The 21,769-nt window shown below is 44.5% G+C and overlaps 2 protein-coding genes across 3 annotated transcripts in view; one reads left to right on the forward strand and one right to left on the reverse strand.

The window, feature by feature from the left end:
• DROSHA (drosha ribonuclease III) overlaps window positions 1-18,971 on the reverse strand; it is a 305,757-nt gene extending 286,786 nt beyond the window's left edge. The window contains exons 1-4 of the mRNA XM_044293205.1: window positions 18,929-18,971; window positions 12,691-13,547; window positions 11,909-11,980; window positions 3,756-3,990 (exon numbers count right to left, since the gene is read on the reverse strand). Coding sequence (XP_044149140.1) covers window positions 3,756-3,990; window positions 11,909-11,980; window positions 12,691-13,544 — 1,161 coding nt within the window. The 5' untranslated portion in view covers window positions 13,545-13,547; window positions 18,929-18,971. The remainder of the gene's footprint in view (window positions 1-3,755; window positions 3,991-11,908; window positions 11,981-12,690; window positions 13,548-18,928) is intronic.
• A 501-nt stretch (window positions 18,972-19,472) lies between these two features.
• C5H5orf22 (chromosome 5 C5orf22 homolog) overlaps window positions 19,473-21,769 on the forward strand; it is a 59,748-nt gene continuing 57,451 nt past the window's right edge. The window contains exon 1 of one of the 2 annotated variants that reach the window (XM_044293984.1): window positions 19,473-19,625. In XM_044293984.1, coding sequence (XP_044149919.1) covers window positions 19,545-19,625 — 81 coding nt within the window. In that variant the 5' untranslated portion in view covers window positions 19,473-19,544. Of the gene's footprint in view, window positions 19,630-21,769 lie in introns of both variants that reach the window. The other variant, XM_044293985.1, reaches the window with a different exon arrangement.

Consider the following 21,769-nt stretch of genomic DNA (forward strand, 5'->3'; position numbering starts at 1 on the left):
CACCACAAGGAAACTCTGATCCAAAAGAATAAGGGGAGCCATCCCATGATTTTAAGATGTTTTCTCTAGAGTGGATCTGTGCATAAGGAACTGCTGGCATCGCTGAAGTCATCTGACCGAGTGCCGCCAGTGCTTCCCTGAAAGTACACTGGTAAGAAAGGAAGACTGATCATACTTGTTCCCTGATCGACTTATTCCTTTGAAGCGGAAGAAAACTTCTTTGCACACGGCAGTCCAACTGAATTCTTAAGAAAATGCTTGAGAAGGAATTGGGTATGATTTTTTCCAGTTTATTTTCCATCCTAGATTTTTCAAATTGAAATAGAGGAATTTAATATCTTTCTAGTTTCTCTTTTGACTGACGATTTATAAAAAAAAACGTCCAGATAGGGCACTAGCGTAATTTCAGACATTGCAGTAACTCTCCCTGGAGCCAGACTGCTGTTCTTAAAAACTTTTGGGAGGACAATTGGATTATAACATGGTAATATGCATCTTCCAGATCCAAGCTTGCCATCCAGCAATCCTGGAAGAGAAGATCTACAGTTGATTTTATCGTCTCCATACGAAATTTTTGTAGACCAGAGATTTGTTTCATTTTTTTAGATTTAACATAAAAAAAAAAAAAAATCTTTTAGGAAATTTCTCCCTTTCTCTCCTGTCACTCTGCCTACCCCTTTGTCTTTTAAAACTGGCCTGAGATTTACGAAAAAAGAAAGTTTTCTGAAGAACCGGGACACCCTTCTTTATCTGAGGCCCTCTCTAGGATGTCGTCAAGCGAGGAACCAAACAGCCTAGAGCAGAGTCCAGACTTGGAACCCTGATCCCCCTTCTACGATTTAAGCCAGATAGCCCGTCTAGCTGCGTTAAGACAGGGCAGCTGCTCTGGCAGAAAAATGGATCGCATCAGTAGAGGCATCCACCAGGAAGTCTGCAGCTGATCTAACCATAGCCTTAAGGACCTGGAGACCAAAGAGGTGGCAATGACCGGCCTAAGACTTGTTGAAGCAGACTCCCAAGCACGTCTAATATAAACGTCTGCTTTGTTATCTAAAGGATCTCCTAAGCAGCCTAAATCATCGAATGGTAGAGCTGATTTTTTGACTATTTTAGCTACCAGGGCATCTACCGTGGGGGCTTTGTCCCAGACTCCTCAAATGGATATTTTCTTTTTACAGAATTAGGAATGAAAACTTTTCTATCAGGATTTTTCCCATTCTTTTCTGATAAGGGCTTCCATATTTTTATGAACGGAGAAAACTAACTTTTAGGGGCGAGACCCTCAAAAACCTGCTCAACAGAAGATTTAGGGTGTTTGATATCCTCTAATTGCATGGTGGCTTTAAGTAAAGGCTCAGTATCTTCCCTCCCTGCTGAATCCTCATCTGAAGAGAAGAAATCTGATAAGGCCTGGCCGGATTCTCTATCCTCGTCCCCCCCAGAAAAATCAGAGTCCTTATTATAGGTAGGCCTTTCTGGAGACCTTGGGCGACTCTGACCAAGTGATTTAATAGAAGATTTTACTTCTGACCGTACCAAGGCCTTAATATTTCTGGATAATCTGTGAGACTCCTGCATAACCAACTTATCTATACATGCTTGACATAGTGGTTTTACATAAGAGGCTGCTAAAGCTACTCTACATCCTCCACATTCTTTAGGTTTATGCTTTCCAGATGATTTCTTTGGCGTTTTTGCTACCTACAACAGTAAAGCAAAAACAACACCCAAAATTAATTAGGAGAGGATAAACCTCACCAATAGTAGAGTCAAGCTTCCCCACTCCTCAGGACCAATACCGGGCTTGTGGGCCTCGAGGACTCCAAGGAGTTGGCGCTTCCTGCATCACCTGGCTCCGACATGCCAGTGGAAACCCAGATCCTGCACAGCATTGTGTGCACACAAGGCTGGCTGCCTTCTCCTGCTGGCAATTTATCAAAAACGCCTTGGCCCCTTTTAACCCCTAGGCCCAAAAATGCCTAATCCAACGCATGAGGATGTCCACACCTCTTCTGGCCCGGCGCCCGGAAATTACATCAATGAGCCGGAAGGGGCCATCCCGGCGTGCATGAGCAGAACGCAAGAGAAGCGTGCGCCGCCATCTTGGAAGCGAGACGCCGGGCACCTGGCTGCAATGGACCGGGAGCCGCCTGAACACAACTATTTCATCTCTTCAGGTTTCCTGTCCTGGATGGGAGGTCCTATTCGCATGGGTGAGGGGAAACCCACGGAAGCACTCTGTAGTGGCTTCTGATCTGTGCCTCTGCTCCGAACGGGCACCTCTCAGATTGCGGACCCATTCAAGAGACTAGGTCCGCATATGTGATACGTTGCACACACGGCCTGTGTGCGTATATTGCGGACCCACTGTTTGCGGGCCGCAATACGGGTATAGCCGAGCAATAACCACGTGCATGAGCCCTTAGGGTATGTGCAAATTTGTATGCAGAAAATCCACACCATAACCACATAAAAATAAAAAACACGTAAATCCTATGCTATTTGTAAACTAAAGGGGAAACCCACTATACATAAGGTGTGGAATTGCACAAACAATGGTCATGCTGTAGATTTTAAAATCCTCAAGAAAATTCACACAAAGCGTACATGGGATCTGGCAAGTTTGAGTCACTATGCTGATACTGTACAAAAATCCATGTGGAAAACCCACACATAACCTGCATGGTGTGAAGTTATCCTTAAGAAACATGGTTTGTGCTTTTTTAAAGAGGACCCGTCACTACTTCTGACATATCTGTTTTACTAAATAACTTTATTCGCCGGGCAATAATAATTCTAAAGTATCTTTTCTAATAACTTTAAGGCTACTTTCACACTAGCGTTCGGGGCTCCGCTTGCGAGTTCCGTTTGAAGGCTCTCACAAGCGGCCCCGAATGGATCCATACAGCCCCAATGCATTCTGAGTGGACGCGGATCCGCTCAGAATGTATCAGTCTGGCACAGTTTGTCCTCCGCTCAGCAGGCGGACACCTGAACGCTGCTTGCAGCGTTCGGGTGTCCGCCTGGCCGTGCGGAGGCAAACGGATCCGTCCAGACTTACAATGTAAGTCAATGGGGACGGATCCGTTTGAAGTTGACACAATATGGCTCAATTTTCAAACGGATCCGTCCCCATTGACTTTCAATGTAAAGTCTGGACAGATCCGTCTGAGCAACTTTCACACTTAGAATTTTTTCTAAACTATAATGCAGACGGATCCTTTCTGAACGAATCCCATCGTCTGCATTATAGGAGCGGATCCTTCTGTGCAGACCCCAGACGGATCCGCTCTGAACCCAAGTGTGAAAGTAGCCTAAGCTGTTCTGTTACTGCTACTAGAAGTCTATTAATGAATCTGCAACTGGGATAAGAAACGATGATCCATGAAGAGGTCATTACACAGGGTATGCCAGTAGTTACTAGGGCAGACTAATCAGGAGAGGTGACAGGTCCTCTAACTTCTTTTACACAAGGTTCTTTTGTCTTGGGGAGCATTATGCTAGGTTTTAATAAAGGCACTACATTTGCCATGCATGCCTCCTGTCATTAGGGTTCATATGATCTTTCGCCCGCCCATGGGTTTATCAAAGGCACGTTTCAGAATCCCTGGATCAGTGTACCTTATACTAGCCAGTGCCAAGCGGGTAAAATCACTTGGTTATTACTTCTACACAAAAGAAAAAGAAAAAGAAAAAACACTATTCAAACATTAAACCGTAAGGCATCATTATTATAGTTATGGTTGACTACTCACTACTTGGTCCATGGGATCACTAGAGTAGTAACTTTCAGAGTGGGTGCAACGGACCCACACAGGTTTTAGCAAATCCTCATCTTCCTCATCATTCCTGTCCAGGAGGCCCTCATCCAGAAGCTCCTTGTCTTTCAGCAAAGTATAACTGCTTTCTTTGCGGGACGATGGGCTTTCAGAGGCCGTATCCTTTTCTTCTTCCCATCTTGCTTTCTTACGATCTCTAGTAGGGGAAGGACTAGAAACACACACCTCTTATAATCACGTATCAGTATTCCACCGTTAGGGCCCTGTTCCAGGGGCCGACGACGGAAAAAAACAAAAAGCACCGATTGACAACATACAAGCAGATCGGTGTTCGTTTAAAAGGCCTTTCATCGGACCCCATATAAAATGAATGGGGAACAAATTATTAGGATGGTTCAACCTCCATTCAGTTTGCATATTGTTGGCAGTACAACCCCTGCAGCACCTTTGCATGAGTGTTCACATAACGTTCACCTCAGCCAGTGTAAAGGGACCTTACATTATAATGTAACCATTTAATGCCCACCCTAATTAAATTAGAGGGGCTATATTTATTTATTTATTTCAGATGCCCCGATTACAGTAACTATTTTTTAATTTGTGCTCATTAGAAAATGCTTACAGGGTAGTGGTTGCCCTCCTGGTCCAATTATATGCTCTGACACTTCCGGAACATGTGGCGTAGATTGTGCACGTGATCCTAGCCTGGTTACAGCCCACAGCACTTGCATGAGAATGAATCTCTCGCTATTGCTGTGGTGAGAGATTCATTCTTGCGCATGCGCTGTGGGCCGCAACCCGGCTACAATCACATGTGCAATTTAGGGCACATTATAGAAATATAATTAGACCAGGAGAAAAGCCGCTGCCCGTAAGCATCTTTTAATGAGAACAGATGTAAAAAATAAAAATAAAAAAATTGGATAACCCCTTTAACAGCCTTCTAAGCGCTGCCGGCTCCCGCACACAGTACCATGTGCAGGACTGGACCATCACATCGACATCACAACTTTGTACTGAAATAATCAGATCACGAGAGTTAAAACCCATATAGGCCACTTGCAGACGAGCATTCCTCCCTCAGCGAGTTCGCATCGCAGCTCCCGGCCTGACGGGATTCACATAGCATTATATTGATTTATGATGCTATGTAACCCTTTACAGTTCTGGAATGTATTGGATAACACTGGCATAATGCTGCCAGTGTTATCCAATACATTTCAGAACTGTAAGGGTTACATAGCATCATAATTCAATATAATGCTATGTGAATCCTCTCAGTGCTGGGAGGTCAGGCCGGGAGCTGCGATGAGGACTCGCTGCGGGAGGAACGCTTGTCTGCAAGTGGCCATACAGTAGCCATGCCAAGGATGGAGATGCATGTCAATGCTGCACATTAAATCATACATTATGCACAGTAAAAAAAAAAAAAAAAAAAAAAAAAAAAAAAAATTATATATATATATAATATAATGTTTGTCTCACTACAGCAAATTAACCTTCTCTACATGATAAATGTAAAGAGGACCTTTCACTAGACTAAAACATCTAAACTAACTATACATACATGGAGAGCGGCGCCCAGGGATCTCCCTGCACTTACTGTTATCCCTGGGCGCCGCTCAGTTCTCCCGGTATAGCCTCCGGTATCTTCATAGTCAGGCTCCACCAGGGGAACCTGCCGGCGTCTCATTCTCCCATGCTATAGCGCTGGCCAATCGCAGCGCTCAGCCAGCGCTACAACATGGAAGAATGAGACGCCGGCAGGTTCCCCTGGGTGGAGTCTAACTATGAAGATACCGGAGGCTATACCGGGAGAACGGAGCGGCGCCCAGGGATAACAGTAAGTGCGCCGCTCTCCATGTATATATAGTTAGTTTAGATGTTTTATTCTAGTGAAAGGTCATCTTTCATACAATGCACTAACTAATGTATAGTGATTGAATCCAGCCAGCCAAGAAAGCAATATGGACATTTTCCATCACATTATACGCTGCTTGTTTCCATGGTTATGACCATCCTGCAATCCAGCAGCGGTGGTCATGCTTGTACACTATAGGAAGAAGCACTACCCTGTGTGCGCTCCCATGGTCCCAGGCCAGCCATCAGAGAATCTGGCGCTTTTTCCTACAGTGTGCAAGCACGACCACGACGGATGGACTGCAGGGTGGTCATAACCATGGAAACAGCGATGTATAATGTGATGGAAAAAACGAAGGAGGCAATATATTACATTAGTAAGTGCCTTGTATTAGCTTGGTCTATATGAAAAATGCCATTTGCGAAAGTGAGACAACCCCTTTAAATAATTGATTGAAAGATTTTCCACCACTGTGGCCTGTGTTCCACTGTTTTACTGCAGCGGTGGTCACACATATGTGCTACCTGTCAAGATTCGGTGTGGGAGGGAAACAGGGAACGCGTTTAAACTTCTAGCAGATTGACTTCTTTTCTACAGATAATTTGTACATCGATGTAACGGAGATGAACAAATTATCTGTTGAAAAGAAGAAGTCCATCTGTTAGAAGTAACAATAGAAATAAGATAAATATAATGACTAAGACGACATTGATTTGTCACATGATTACATCACTTTATATTTTTATAATAAGATTACGTTAATTTATATTTTTTCATCATTGACACTTTTTATATAATATATTTTGTAATTATACATAATTTAATGAAAATGAGCACATAGGGTCATTATTTGAAGTAAGGAGCAACTTTATACAAAAATAAATGCATATTTAGATAAAAAAAAAGCGCATCGAAAAGGCATCAAAATTGCATTCAGATATATGAATGAAATATGGATAATATATACTCTCAAAATACTTTTATAATACATTTTGGGTCTTGGGAAAGACTGAATATGGGTATATACAGGTCCTTCTAAAAAAAAAAAAAAAAATAGCATATTGTGATAAAGTTCATTATTTTCTGTAATGTACTGATAAACATTAGACTTTCATATATTTTAGATTCATTACACACCAACTGAAGTAGTTCAAGCCTTTTATTGTTTTAATATTGATGATTTTGGCATACAGCTCATGAAAACCCAAATTTCCTATCTCAAAAAATTAGCATATCATGAAAAGGTTCTCTAAACGAGCTATTAACCTAATCATCTGAATCAACTAATTAACTCTAAACACCTGCAAAAGATTCCTGAGGCTTTTAAAAACTCCCAGCCTGGTTCATTACTCAAAACCGCAATCATGGGTAAGACTGCCGACCTGACTGCTCTCCAGAAGGCCATCATTGACACCCTCAAGCAAGAGGGTAGGACACAGAAAGAAATTTCTGAACGAATAGGCTGTTCCCAGAGTGCTGTATCAAGGCACCTCAGTGGGAAGTCTGTGGGAAGGAAAAAGTGTGGCAGAAAACGCTGCACAACGAGAAGAGGTGACCGGACCCTGAGGAAGATTGTGGAGAAGGACCGATTCCAGACCTTGGGGGACCTGCGGAAGCAGTGGACTGAGTCTGGAGTAGAAACATCCAGAGCCACCGTGTACTGGCGTGTGCAGGAAATGGGCTACAGGTGCCGCATTCCCCAGGTCAAGCCACTTTTGAACCAGAAACAGCGGCAGAAGCGTCTGACCTGGGCTACAGAGAAGCAGCACTGGACTATTGCTCAGTGGTCCAAAGTACTTTTTTCGGATGAAAGCAAATTTTGCATTTCATTCGGAAATCAAGGTGCCAGAGTCTGGAGGAAGACTGGGGAGAGAGAAATGCCAAAATGCCTGAAGTCCAGTGTCAAGTACCCACAGTCAGTGATGGTCTGGGGTGCCATGTCAGCTGCTGGTGTTGGTCCACTGTGTTTTATCAAGGGCAGGGTCAATGCAGCTAGCTATCAGGAGATTTTGGAGCACTTCATGCTTCCATCTGCTGAAAAGCTTTATGGAGATGAAGATTTCATTTTTCAGCACGACCTGGCACCTGCTCACAGTGCCAAAACCACTGGTAAATGGTTTACTGACCATGGTATTACTGTGCTCAATTGGCCTGCCAACTCTCCTGACCTGAACCCCATAGAGAATCTGTGGGATATTGGGAAGAGAAAGTTGAAAGACGCAAGACCCAACACTCTGGATGAGCTTAAGGCCGCTATCGAAGCATCCTGGGCCTCCATAACACCTCAGCAGTGCCACAGGCTGATTGCCTCCATGCCACGCCGCATTGAAGCAGTCATTTCTGCAAAAGGATTCCCGACCAAGTATTGAGTGCATAACTGAACATAATTATTTGAAGGTTGACTTTTTTTGTATTAAACACTTTTCTTTTATTGGTCGGAAGAAATATGCTAATTTTTTTAGATAGGAAATTTGGGGTTTTCATGAGCTGTATGCCAAAATCATCAATATTAAAACAATAAAAGGCTTGAACTACTTCAGTTGTGTGTAATGAATCTAAAATATATGAAAGTCTAATGTTTATCAGTACATTACAGAAAATAATGAACTTTATCACAATATGCAAATTTTTTTAGAAGGACCTGTAAGTAGGGTGGATCTCTGATGAAACATGACCACTGAAGAAAAAGTTGGGCAAACTGCGAAATGCGTTTGGTACTACAGAATTAATAATAAAGATCCAGGACCCACCGGATAATCTATTGCCAGAATATTGCCTTATTGAAAGAAAGGTGGAGCGCTCCACAGATATTGTAAGTGTGCCGGCATACATACATAATTCCTCTGGGTAGCCATCTTATATGCTTCTGGCCTATGTAAAAAAAACAGTGAACTCTCATCTTCCTGAAGCCTGGGTCACCTATGATATAGATGGACACTTTTATTACCACTACTCTTTGAGGCCAGCTATAAAAGGTCATAAAGGCTATACCAGGCCCAGCTCATCCTGTCCTATAAGATAAGATCAGCTCGCTGTCAAGCCTGGCTGGAGCATGACGTCATTAATTTCCAGGTCTGGTTTGAGGAGAGCCAATAGCCCTTAATTAGCTCTGGGCATAAAACCAGTCCACTTTCATATTTCATTTATGAATCAACTTATGCCCTTTCTGACACCAGATTTAGGCTCTACAGAGTATTGTGGTTAATTTGGTATCAAATATGACTAGAGGATGTGATTCTGTAGCTGACCTATGGGTGGTAGAAGAACTACAGGTCCCAGCATTACCGTGTGTGGTCTCATTCTGTAGGTAAATAAATAAGGATCGCAAAAATGTATTCTGTATAAAAATATGCCGATGTATCAGGGAGATACGAGCTTAAGTATAATCCTCATTGTAGGAACTGAACTTTGATGGGGTCATAAAACACTTGGGGGCCAATCCCTAGGCTTCACAGTCACTCTGCTGCCATTGGCTGACAGGAGTAAGTCTCCTGCCCATGGGAGAGTTCATAAAAAGCTGTGCACAAGGACAGAGGAGAGAGACCCATGGAACATCACCAGACACTTAATTGGACATTGACGGCATATCCCTGTATCAGAAGAACTTTGAGGGTCTCCCCTCATACATACTGAAAAGGGGTTTGCAAGGATTCAAAAAGGACATATGAACGACCATCTGAAACCCTCCAGAGAAACTGGAAAAGTATTCTTTCATCTTTTTCCCTTTCATTTGAACTGTCGTGATTATTTATATTGTTATTATTATTCTGTAGTTTTATAGTCATTTTCATTAGATTTGTATGCACTGCTTTTTACCGCTTATTAAAGATTATAAAATCTAAATGGCCAAGTCTTCCATATTCTAAGCTGCTGAACAACGTACCTTGCCTTTGAAGAGACGTTACCAGGTAGTTAGTTAAATTGCATTTAGGAATTGTAGCTGGGGGTGATTGACTGCGGTTGGTCAGTAAGTGATATCCGGTTCATCCACTGATCTGTGTGATAGTGAATGACCCGGATAGTCGGCTCGTGGACCGGGAACCCACGTGGTGGCAGTTACCGAAATGTAGTGGGGGGTGTTAGCCGAATGGTAATACCCCGGTCACGTGAGGTCTCTGTGTGTGCGCAGACTCCGTCACAGACCACTACGTCACAGCTGTGGGATCCGGAGCGATCGGATCCATTGTTCGTGACAGTAAGCACTACCCTACAACAGCCGACCGGCTCGGGTGCATCTGCACCACAGAGAACAGTTAGCGATACCACGTGAGACGCCGGCACGAGCGGCTGCAACAGGTAGCAGCACTCGCCATATACGGAGGTGTGGAGGTAAGACAAGCCTCACTGTTGCCACGTGGGACGCATGGTCGGTTTATACTATACCACTAACAGGTATTATACTATACCAGTGGTGGCGAACCTATGGCACGGGTGCCAGAGGTGGCACTCAGAGCCCTCTCTGTGGGCACTCGCACCTTGGATAAGGTCTATGGTGTACCAATATGCCTTAGACATTTCCCACCATTCATCAGTGCAGGGCACGCTATGGACAGCACAGGCAGCGCACTGAATGTAGACAGGCTGTTATAGCTACATGATAAAGTACATGGAGGATATACTGTATTGGACTGTAGTACTCAGGGTAAATTGCCTGGTTGGCACGTTGCAATAAATAAGTGGGTTTTGGGTTGCAGTTTGGGCACTCGGCCTCTAAACGGTTCGCCATTACTGTACTACACGGATTATTATTAAGTTCTTACTATCAAGGAACTAAATATAATAAAAGCTAACTCAATGCATTTATGATTTAAAAAAAAAAATATATATATATATATATATATATATATATATATATATATATATATATATATATATTACCGCAAATAATGCAGCAGCACAGTCAGATGTTGTGCACTGGGTGCAAGATTCCTCAGGGAGGCTGGCTTTTCCTCCAACATCTTGACAAAGGCCTCAGTGAGAAGGCCGAAACGTTGCTGGGAATAACGTTTGGGGTCGTCACCCTATCACCAATAACTGGAAGTGCTGCCTCTTCATTCGGTGAAATTATATATATATATATATATATATATATATATATATATATATATATATACACACACACACACACACACACACACACACACATAACATACACACACACTGAACTTATGGTACTGGATATAATCAATACATTAACCATATCCATTTCCTTTTGTCTGTCACACATTTAGTGTATTAATCTACCATACTTTTACTGAGATTACTAAATTACATCCTTCATTCTTTACCTTATATGAGACCAGAATAAACTATTGGTATTAAGTAATACTATTATTGCCATGTTGGCAGTATGGCTGATAGACATCGTGATTTCATTGGATGCATCATCGAAACAGCCCACTAATGTAATCTTTGATAATTTTTTTATATTTTTGGTTCAAGATTATATATATTATGAAAAATGGGCAGCACTCCGGTCTTGTAGTGAAATATCAGTGATGTTTATTCACACCCCAAAGCAATGCAGCATTTCAGCTCTCTCAATGGAGCCTTTGTCAAGCTTGAGAGAGCTGAAATGCTGCATTGCTTTGGGGTGTGAATAAACATCACTGATATTTCACTACAAGACCGGAGTGCTGCCCATTTTTTATTACTTCTACCTACACTGCTCCTTGTCCAGGAACGTTTGGGATTTGCACCTGGCAATATATATATACATACACACACACACACACACACACACACACACACACACACACACACACATTATCTTTGGACATGTGCTAATAAATATGTATGTTAGATACAATTTTATATACACGCAGTCATTGTTCTTGAGTGGTTCCAAGTGATGAGTGCATGTCTATAATATTATATGTTTATTGAATTGAAAGGGCGAGTCATACAGACTCAGAAAAATCAGGGTGGTGAGCCACTATTATATAGATACATTATACATAATCACCCTATGAAGCAGATTGAGAGAACGCCAACAGTGTGCAAAGCTGTCAAAGCAAAAGCGGCTACTTGAAAGAATCAAATATATAAAACATATTCTGGTTCAATTTTTTGTTCACTACTTAATTCCCTAAGTGTTCCTTCAAAGTTCTCATTCTTTAATATGAATCTACAATTTAAACTTGCACTAAAACTTTTATGTTCAACAACAAATACATTTCCAGAGTGCTAGACTACGGAATTGTTTAGGAGAAATGGAAGGCGCCAGATCCATTCCCCCAGAGGACTGCTTTACAGTTACAGCATTTACCTTTTTGGCCTCTTCCGATAACTTCTGTCAGGACTTGGTGATCTTCGACTCTCCCGATGCCTGTGCCTATCCCTTTATGATTAGAGAATTAAATAAGCAGATTAGTGCAAGGGTATATCAAATGAATGCAAAAAAAACTAATAAAAACATTCAAGTAAACGTCAACCATAGTACAGTTAATAGAAAATTACTGTAAACTAGACAGACCGCACAGCAACTACTAGTATGGATTCTGAGTTACAAACCCTATAACTGCGACGACAATTCTGCATTTTTTACAGTAAAATCTTCCAGTATCGGCACATCTTATTTTGGCAATTTGGATACTGAGGAGAATATTATTTGTATTAAGCACTGGTCAGTTTTAAGAAAAAATTAACTCTCCCGCTATATTACAGGACCTCACATACGCTGTCGAGTCTGGCAACAAGCTCGTGAACCGTTTGTCTTGGCAGCCAGCCGAAATGTGAAAGAACTCAACACATGCAATATTCCTAGACTTGATATATAACTTATAGCTATATAAGTAGTAAAAACCTCAATGGAGGACATACTCTTAAGTGTTATTTTAGTTATGTGTAACCTGCTAAGCTTATCCTGTAGAACAGAACTCCCGGAACCGCAGCCGGTGTGCTGCCGCACAGGGGAGCTGCAGTTCCATTCAGTGCCGCAGCCCCTTCATTTTTAAGACTGGTGGGAGTCCTAGAGCTTAAAACCCTTTGAATCCTAAAGCGATAGCAGATCCTAGTAGGAACTATAAATTGCATTGTTTTATAACCTACCTGCTTCGTTCATAACTCCCATGTCGGGGAGGGGTCCTTCCATGAGACGGGGTCCTACTGTATTCATACTCCGATCTACGTCGACTGCTGTCTGATCTTCTTGTCCGGTCAGGACTCCTTCCACGATCTCTTCGATCACAATGTTTTTCAGAACGATGTCTGTCACTATGGCTGTACTCTCTGTGTCGATGAGCATCATAGTGCTTACCCCTATCTGCTGCCCTGTGATCGCTTTGTGGTTTGTCGGCTTGGTACTGACTGTGACTAGTGTGCCGGTAATGGCTACTGCCCTGAAAAGAGGCTGAATTCTGTTGGTAGCTACTAAAGTTAGATACTGGCTGCAGTGGGGGTGGTGGTGGTGGAAAGGACTGTGGCGGATAACCAGAGGGATATACTGGTTGATAGCCTACATGGGGCAAAGGAGGGGGCATAATAGGTGGCGGTGGCATTAGAGGAGGCACCATGTAAGGATAAGTGCTTTGGGCAGTGGGAGGGCCCGCAGGCGGGGGATTACTTGGCCCAAGAGTAGAAGGAGGGACAGGAGGAAAACAGGGTGGCATTGGGTAACTTTGCCTGACAGGATACGTTGGCCTGGGCAGACACTGGTTTACAGTACTTTGTGTTGGTGGAGTCACAGGCGGTGGGTAGCACATGTAATCCGGCCTAGGAGGCATGTAACTAGTATTTGGAAGGCTAGAAAACATGGGAGGTGGAGCACTTTGGGTATCATAGGAATACTGGCCAGAAGATTGCTGTAACTGGGTGGGCCTTACATTTTGTGGCCGATATGTCTGCATCGAAGCCGTCTGAGCTCCTCTAGCCGATTGCCCTTCTCTTCCTGTTTGCAAAGACATTACCTGAAGTAAAAAAATTCTGTTAGTAGCTATCATTTATTGCAAGACATTATTAAAATTAACTATAGATTTCAGGGTATTAGGACTAAAATTTCCTTTTAAAATGACAAAGGAAAAACCTGGATATACCAGATATAAAGTTTCTTAATTTTTCTATTTTGCATTAGGCTGAATATAGTAGTTAGACCATAGATTTTTTTCTACCAAGAGTTCAGTATTAAAAGGGTGGTCTCATCTCAGACATAAGTGGCATATGACTATATCCTGAACGGGCCCCCAAAAGTGAAGTGGAGCGCACCATGGCCACCCTCCAATCACTTCTATGGTAGTTTTGCCAGAGAGCTGGCTTGGCTATTTCCAACAGTCTAGGTGATTGGAGAGGTGCGCGGTGTGATCTCAGTTTACTTCTGAGACTTAAAAAATGGCTATAGACGTGAATGCAAAGGAAAGCACACTGTGCATGCACTTTCAGGGGCCCGTTCCAGAGGTCGAAGCCCACACCTATCTGACGTGCAGGCAGTTTTTATGGATGACCTATCCTCAGGATAAGCCATCAATATCTGATCGGCAGCGATCTGACACCGGGCACCCGTGCCGATCAGCTGTTTGATGAGGAGGTGGCTCTCCATGTGAGCGCTGCTTCCACATTGTGTCCCTTGCAGTGCAGCGTAACTACAAGTACTCGCTCCACTCAAGGGAATTACACTGCACTGCCGAGACCAGGGGCAGTGTAATGAACAGCAAGCAGAGATCGTCGGGGATGCCAGGTGTCAGACCCACGCCATTAAGATATTCATTCATGACCTATCCTGAGGATAGGTCATCAACATATACAGCCTGCACAGCCCCTTTAGGCTAGGTCTGCACGACGACATTTGTCACGCAACATTTTGTTGCACCAATGTCGCACGACAATTTTTATAATGGCAGTCTATGGTGTTGCACTGCAACATGCTGCGACTGCGACTCAACAGTTGCAGAAAATCCATTCGAGATGGATTTTTCTGCGACTATTGCGTCGCACCATGTCGCATGTTGCAGTGCAACACCATAGACTGCCATTATAAAAATAGTTGCACGACATTGGCGCTACAAAATGTTGCAGTGTGGGCCCCTGTGCCCTATCTGTTGCGTGACTTACTGTCACTCGACAAACGTCGTCGTGTAGACCTAGCCTTAACCTCCTAACAATCACGTTAAAATTGTAAAAACACTACGAAAATGACACTTAAAGCCTTGAAGAGGACCTTTCATCAGTTTTGACATAGGCTAATTATGGTATTACCTTGTAGGGCAGCCCCCACTGGTGGGTGTTTTTTTTCCCCTCAAAAGCATCGATGATTTGGCGCACTGTATTATAATGAGCAGTAAACTCGCAATGGGGAGGAGACAGTCTTCTGCTGTGGGCGTCTCCTCCTGCCTAGCTGTGTGCGCGATACAATCAGAGCGGACCGCACACAGCCAGGGGGAAGGAGCTCAAGTTCTCGCGAGATTCCTGCTCTGATTGGATCGCGCTCAATGCCAGGGAGAAGGAGACGCCCACAGCAGAAGACTGTGTCTCCTCTCCATTGCGAATATACTGCTCATTATAATACAGACTGAGGGGAGGGGCTGCTTTATCTGCCCATCTCTCTGGTTTGGTACCAGCCTTGTATTGTTTGAAAGCTGGCAGTCCGAGTTTTCAGATACTACCAGAATGACAGCAATATGTTCAGTACAGGGAAAGATATCACTGATAGAAATCGGGATGCAGCGAATACTGCTTAAAGTGAAAGGAAAAGCAGGTTTTACCCGCGATTATTTCGAACAAGACCAGTTAGCTATTTCTCCCAGTGCCAGAGTTGGACTCCAGGAAAACAGTTAGGTGGTTAATGTGACCCTGCCTCACCATATACCCTGCTGTAGAAACAAAACTAAAGAGTGCACCCCCTTGGTTGGGTGATCACTGACCTTCATCAATCTCAGCTCAATTGCATTAAGTTTTCTAGGTGGTTCCCCCCCCCCCCCCCCCCCATATTGTCGTGGGGGAGATTTATCAAGACAGGCGCTTTGCGTGGTGTAAAAAGAAGCACTCCGCATTTAAAAAGTTGTAAATACACAGCTTGCGACTTCTTAAAACCACTTTTCTGGCGCAAGAGAGATAATAAATTTCCGTGTGTGTGTGTGTGTGTGTCTGTGTAATATATATATATATATATATATACATACATACATATATACACACACACACACATACATATATATATTTTATTTTCAGGACTATGAAAATTGTAGATTCACACTGAAGGCATCAAAACTATGAATTAACACATGTGGAACTATATACATAACAAAAAAGTGTGAAACAACTGAAAATATGTCATATTCTAGGTTCTTCAAAGTAGCCACCTTTTGCTTTGATTACTGCTTTGCACATTCTTGGCATTCTCTTGATGAGCTTCAAGAGGTAGTCACCTGAAATGGTCTTCCAACAGTCTTGAAGGAGTTCCCAGAGATGCTTAGCACTTGTTGGCCCTTTTGCCTTCACTCTGCGGTCCAGCTCACCCCAAACCATCTCGATTGGGTTCAGGTCCGGTGACTGTGGAGGCCAGGTCATCTGGCGCAGCACGCCATCACTCTCCTTCATGGTCAAATAGCCCTTACACAGCCTGGAGGTGTGTTTGGGGTCATTGTCCTGTTGAAAAATATATGATGGTCCAACTAAACGCAAACCGGATGGAATAGCATGCCGCTGCAAGATGCTGTGGTAGCCATGCTGGTTCAGTATGCCTTCAATTTTGAATAAATCCCCAACAGTGTCACCAGCAAAGCACCCCCACACCATCACACCTCCTCCTCCATGCTTCACGGTGGGAACCAGGCACGTAGAGTCCATCCGTTCACCTTTTCTGCGTCGCCCAAAGACACGGTGGTTGGAACCAAAGATCTCAAATTTGGACTCATCAGACCAAAGCACAGATTTCCACTGGTCTAATGTCGATTCCTTGTGTTCTTTAGCCCAAACAAGTCTCTTCTGCTTGTTGCCTGTCCTTAGCAGTGGTTTCCTAGCAGATATACCATTAAGGCCTGATTCACACAGTCTCCTCTTAACAGTTGTTCTAGAGATATGTTTGCTGATAGAACTCTGTGTGGCATTGACCTGGTCTCTAATCTGAGCTGCTGCTAACCTGCGATTTCTGAGGCTGGTGACTCGGATGAACTTATCCTCCGCAGCAGAGGTGACTCTTGGTCTTCCTTTCCTGGGGCGGTCCGCATGTGAGCCAGTTTCTTTGTAGCACTTGATGGTTTTTGTGACTGCACTTGGGGACACTTTCAAAGATTTCCCAATTTTTCGGACTGACTGACCTTCATTTCTTAAAGTAATGATGGCCAGTCGTTTTTCTTTAATTAGCTGCTTTTTTCTTGCCATAATACAAATTCTAACAGTCTATTCAGTAGGACTATCAGCTGTGTATCCACCTGACTTCTCCACAACGCAACTGATGGTCCCAACCCCATTTATAAGGCAAGAAATCCCACTTATTAAACCTGACAGGGCACACCTGTGAAGTGAAAACCATTTCAGGTGACTACCTCTTGAAGCTCATCAAGAGAATGCCAAGAGTGTGCAAAGCAGTAATCAAAGCAAAAGGTGGCTACTTTGAAGAACCTAGAATATGACATATTTTCAGTTGTTTCACACTTTTTTGTTATGTATATAATTCCACATGTGTTAATTCATAGTTTTGATGCCTTCAGTGTGAATCTACAATTTTCATAGTTATGAAAATAAAGAAAACTCTTTGAATGAGAAGGTGTGTCCAAACTTTTGGTCTGTACTGTGTATGTATATATATATTTTTTTTTTTAAAGCCTAGACTTTCACACTGGGTACTAGGTCTAATAAATTCAGCACAGGTAGTAACCTATTCTAATCAAAGGCAGGATTACAATGACAGATATCACCTTTGTATAGATAAAATAGGATCCACCATTCACAATGGGGGATCTCATTTTTTTGTGTCGAGTTACTCAATTTAATCGAGTAAGGCTACTTTCACACTTGCGTTCAGAGCGGATCCGTCTGGGGTCTGCCCAGACGGATCCGCTCATATAATGCAGACGACGGGATCCGTTCAGAACGGATCCGTCTGCATTATATTGTAGAAAAAATTTTAAGTGTGAAAGTAGCTTCAGACGGATCCGTCCAGACTTTACATTGAAAGTCAATGGGGGACGGATCCGTTTGAAAATTGAGCCATATAGTGTCAAATTCAAACGGATCCGTCCCCCTTGACTTACATTGTAAGTCTGGACGGATCCGTTTGCCTCCGCATGGCCAGGCGGACACCCGAACGCTGCAAGCAGCGTTCGGGTGTCCGCCTGCTGAGCGGAGCGGAGGCCAAACGCTGGCAGACTGATGCATTCTGAGGATCCGCATCCACTCAGAATGCATTAGGGCTGGACGGATGCGTTCAGGGCCACTTGTGAGAGCCTTTAAACGGAACTCACAAGCGGAGCCCTGAACGCTAGTGTGAAAGTAGCCTAATCGTTTCAGCCCTAGTTGCAAGCCCCCTTTTCTGTCCTGCCGTGTGCAATATTTTGTTGCACGGCTGGTTTTGCACCGTGTATGCCAGTTGAGCGTGATAGGGATGGGGGGGTGTCAGGGGCCATGTCAGGGCCTGGAAATAGGTGCAAATGTAAGCAAAAAACTATGCCAGCCCCATTTTACTCCAAGCACACGGACTGCCAAAGATGCGACTAGTGTATGACGAGGAGCGTAAAAAGGCTGGGAGCAAAATCAGTCAGTTTTCCCAATATTGTACATTACAGTGGCGCACACTGTTGATCACGTTCCCCGTCCTCAGTGTCTCTGCGCATGGCTCCAGCGGGCATTAAACCTTTTTTTTTTCTTTTAGCAAAATGAGGCTGAAGAAGAGCAGAGTGGTCAGGTAGCGGTGGTTGTGCCCACAGGCCAATAACACTATCATAGGGAATTTACTCATATATTCTGAAGCTACATTGGGCACCATAGTACTGGCATCTAGTACAGGCCATGTGCCAGCTCAGTGTACAACGCTCATTCATTGTGGTGTACGTGTATGTGCATGGTAAGAGGAGCGATGCCCATGAGAACATACAGGTTCTGGAGCCAAATAACTGGGCTGTATAATTAACACTGCCCATAGGGCATGCACCAGGGTGTGCCAGCTTTAAAACCATTTCTTCTCACATTTTAGAACAATGAGGGCTAAACAGATATGACTGAGGGCACAGATGGAAACCATAGGAAATACTGAAGAAGAGCCCAGAACAGGACGTTCCACTAAATCTCCAGAACCCGGAGGAGCAGCATCACCTCGGTAGCATGCATATGTCATCCAACAAGCGTACATCACACTCACCTACACACAGAAGACCCAGCAGCATCAACGGGATATCCCGCCCACGTGCAGAGAACGAGATAAGTCACGTGGGGCCAGGCCTGTACGTCAATTGGTGACAGCCTACGCCAATCATGCACGTGACAGGGAGGACCAATAAACATAGAGCGCAGCAAGTACAGAGGCTGCCATCTTTATTAAGGGCAGATTATCGCCTGTATTCTATACGCAATATAACAATATATGACCTTCAGCGGCAATGTGCACCATAGCGTCATTTAGGGCTTCGCGAAGTCAGTAGCTCTATGAAATGGCTTGATACAATGGAAAGGAATATTACAGAGGCAGACGTAGTTCTGTTTGCTCCATTCCAACAGAGCGACAGAAAGTTACAGAAACCGTGAAGGCCAAATGAGGACGCTTCAGTCATTGACGTCGCATTGTAAGCAAAAGAAAAAGGTGGGCTACGCCCTTAGTAAATATGGCGGCCAGACGTCTGGTACAGGGTCAGGTAGTGCTGCTAGAGTTCCTGTGGGTGTGGCCTTCTCCGGTGACCAATCAGGGCCGGCTGTGTCTGCCTGGAGCTGGGAGAAGTGAAGGTTCTATAGAGGAACGTTCTGCCACCACCTGCCAGGAGATGAGTGACCACCCCACACCAGGCCCTCGTCTGAGGACCTACCGGGACCTGCCGGTGTGGGTGGTGGAGGACCACCACGATGTAGGTACTCTGCTCACCTCTCCTCATTAAAGGGGTATTCTCACTTCAGCAAGTGGCATTTAGCATGTTTGTAGATAATAGGGATGAGCGAACTTGTGTTTTACGTTTGGCGTGCAAGGTTCGCGTTATGGAAGAATTCTGCCATCACAGACCATAACGTGATTCCTCGATAACCCGAACCTTGTACGCCAAACTTGAAACACAAGTTCGCTCATCCCTAGTAGAGAAAGTTAATACAAGGCACTTATAGAGTGCAAGCACGGCCACCGCTGATGGATTGCAGGGTGGTCGTAACCATGGAAGCGAGCATTGTATAATGTGATGGAAAAATGAATCCAGCCTGCAAAGGAGGCAATATGGACGACCATAATACATTAGTAAGTGCCTTGTATCAATGTTCTCACTGTGATAAATGACACTTGCTGAAGTGACACAGCCCCTTTAAACAAGTTCATAAAGCTGTGAATTATATTTTATATTGTGATATTTATTAGACCAGGTGTCAACCAAGAGAGCCTGATATTACCAGAAAATAGGTGGAGATAGGTCATCAGTATCTAGCCACCTTCCCCACCCAAAAATACAAGCCAAGTTAAGCCACATCCCAAAGGGGGTGTTCAGGTGCCATGTCATGATGTGGCTCCCAGTATTAATAATGCCCCATTAGTGCTCCCTAGTAATATTAGTGCCTCCGTTAGTGGCCTCCAGAATTGATAATGCCTCCCATTAGTACCCCCAGTAATAAATGCCCCCCAAAATTAATAATGCCCCATCTAGCGCCCCTCCTAGAATTAATAGTACCCTCAGTAGTAGTAATGCCCCAATTAGTGTCCCCCAGAATTAATAATTCCCCCATTAGAGCCCCCCAGTAAGTAATATTAATGCCCCCCCCGTGTTAGTAAGCTCCATTCAAGTGAACAGAGCTTAGCCGCGCCCACTCTAGTTGATACAAGTCGTGACGTCAGTGGGCGGGCGGCCCGGCGGTAAACAGTGAGAAGGCAGCGGCGCTGCTGGAGAGCCGCTGCCTTCTCAAACAGCTGATCGGCGGGGGTCCCGGGTGTCGGACCCCCGCCGATCAGAAGCTGATGATCTATCCAGAGGATAAGAGAAGTGGTACTGTGCGAGGCCCATATATGCAGGATAAGACAAGTGGTACTGTGCGAGGCCCATATATGCAGGATAAGAGAAGTGGTACTGTGCGAGGCCCATATATGCAGGATAAGAGAAGTGGTACTGTGCGAGGCCCATATATGCAGGATAAGAGAAGTGGTACTGTGCAAGGCCTATATACTGTGTGTGTGTATATATATATATATATATATATATATATTATGGGATCGACCGATTATCGGATTTACCGATATTATCGGCCGATATTGAGGATTTTGAACGCTATCGGTATCTGCATCTATTTTGCCGATATTCCGATAGCGTATGGGGAACACAGATCGCGCTGCTGTCAGCGCTCTCAGTGTTCCCCTTAGCAGCACAGGGGAGAAGGAGGCAGTGTCTCCTCCCCCTGTGCTGCTGCTGCCGCTGCTGCCAATGAGAGGAGGGAGGAGAAGAGGAGGGGAGGGGCTGTGGCCACTGCGCCACCAATGAAGCTTAATCTCTCATTTATTCATATACAGGAGGCGGGAGCTGCAGGATCACATAGCCGGCTCCCGACCTCTATGAGCAATAGCTGCGATCTACGGTAGTTAACCCCTCAGGTGCCGCGGATCGCAGCTAATGCTCATGGAGGTCGGGAGCCGGCTATGTGATTCTGCAGCCAGCTCCCGCCTCCTGTATATGAATAAATGGGAGATTAGGCTTCATTGGTGGCGCAGTGCGCCCCCCCTAGCCAAGTATTAGACATTGGTGGTGCAGTTCCGCCCCCCCCCCGCCAACCCCAGTATTAGACATTGGTGGCGCAGTGCACCCCCCTCCCCCCCCCCCCCGCCCAAGCCCCGCCAGTATTAAGCATTGGTGGCGCAGTGCGCCCCCCCAGTATTAAGCGTTGGTGGCGCAGTGCGCCCCCCACCCCAGTATTAAAAACATTGGTGGCGCAGCCCCTCCACAGGATCCCCTCTCCCCTGCTCCTCCGATCGGAGCCCCAGCAGTTTAATGCTGGGGCTCCGATCGGTTACCATGGCAGCCAGGAA

Source organism: Bufo gargarizans, chromosome 5 (genome assembly GCF_014858855.1).
Source record: "Bufo gargarizans isolate SCDJY-AF-19 chromosome 5, ASM1485885v1, whole genome shotgun sequence".
NCBI classification, from domain to species: Eukaryota; Metazoa; Chordata; class Amphibia; order Anura; family Bufonidae; genus Bufo; species Bufo gargarizans.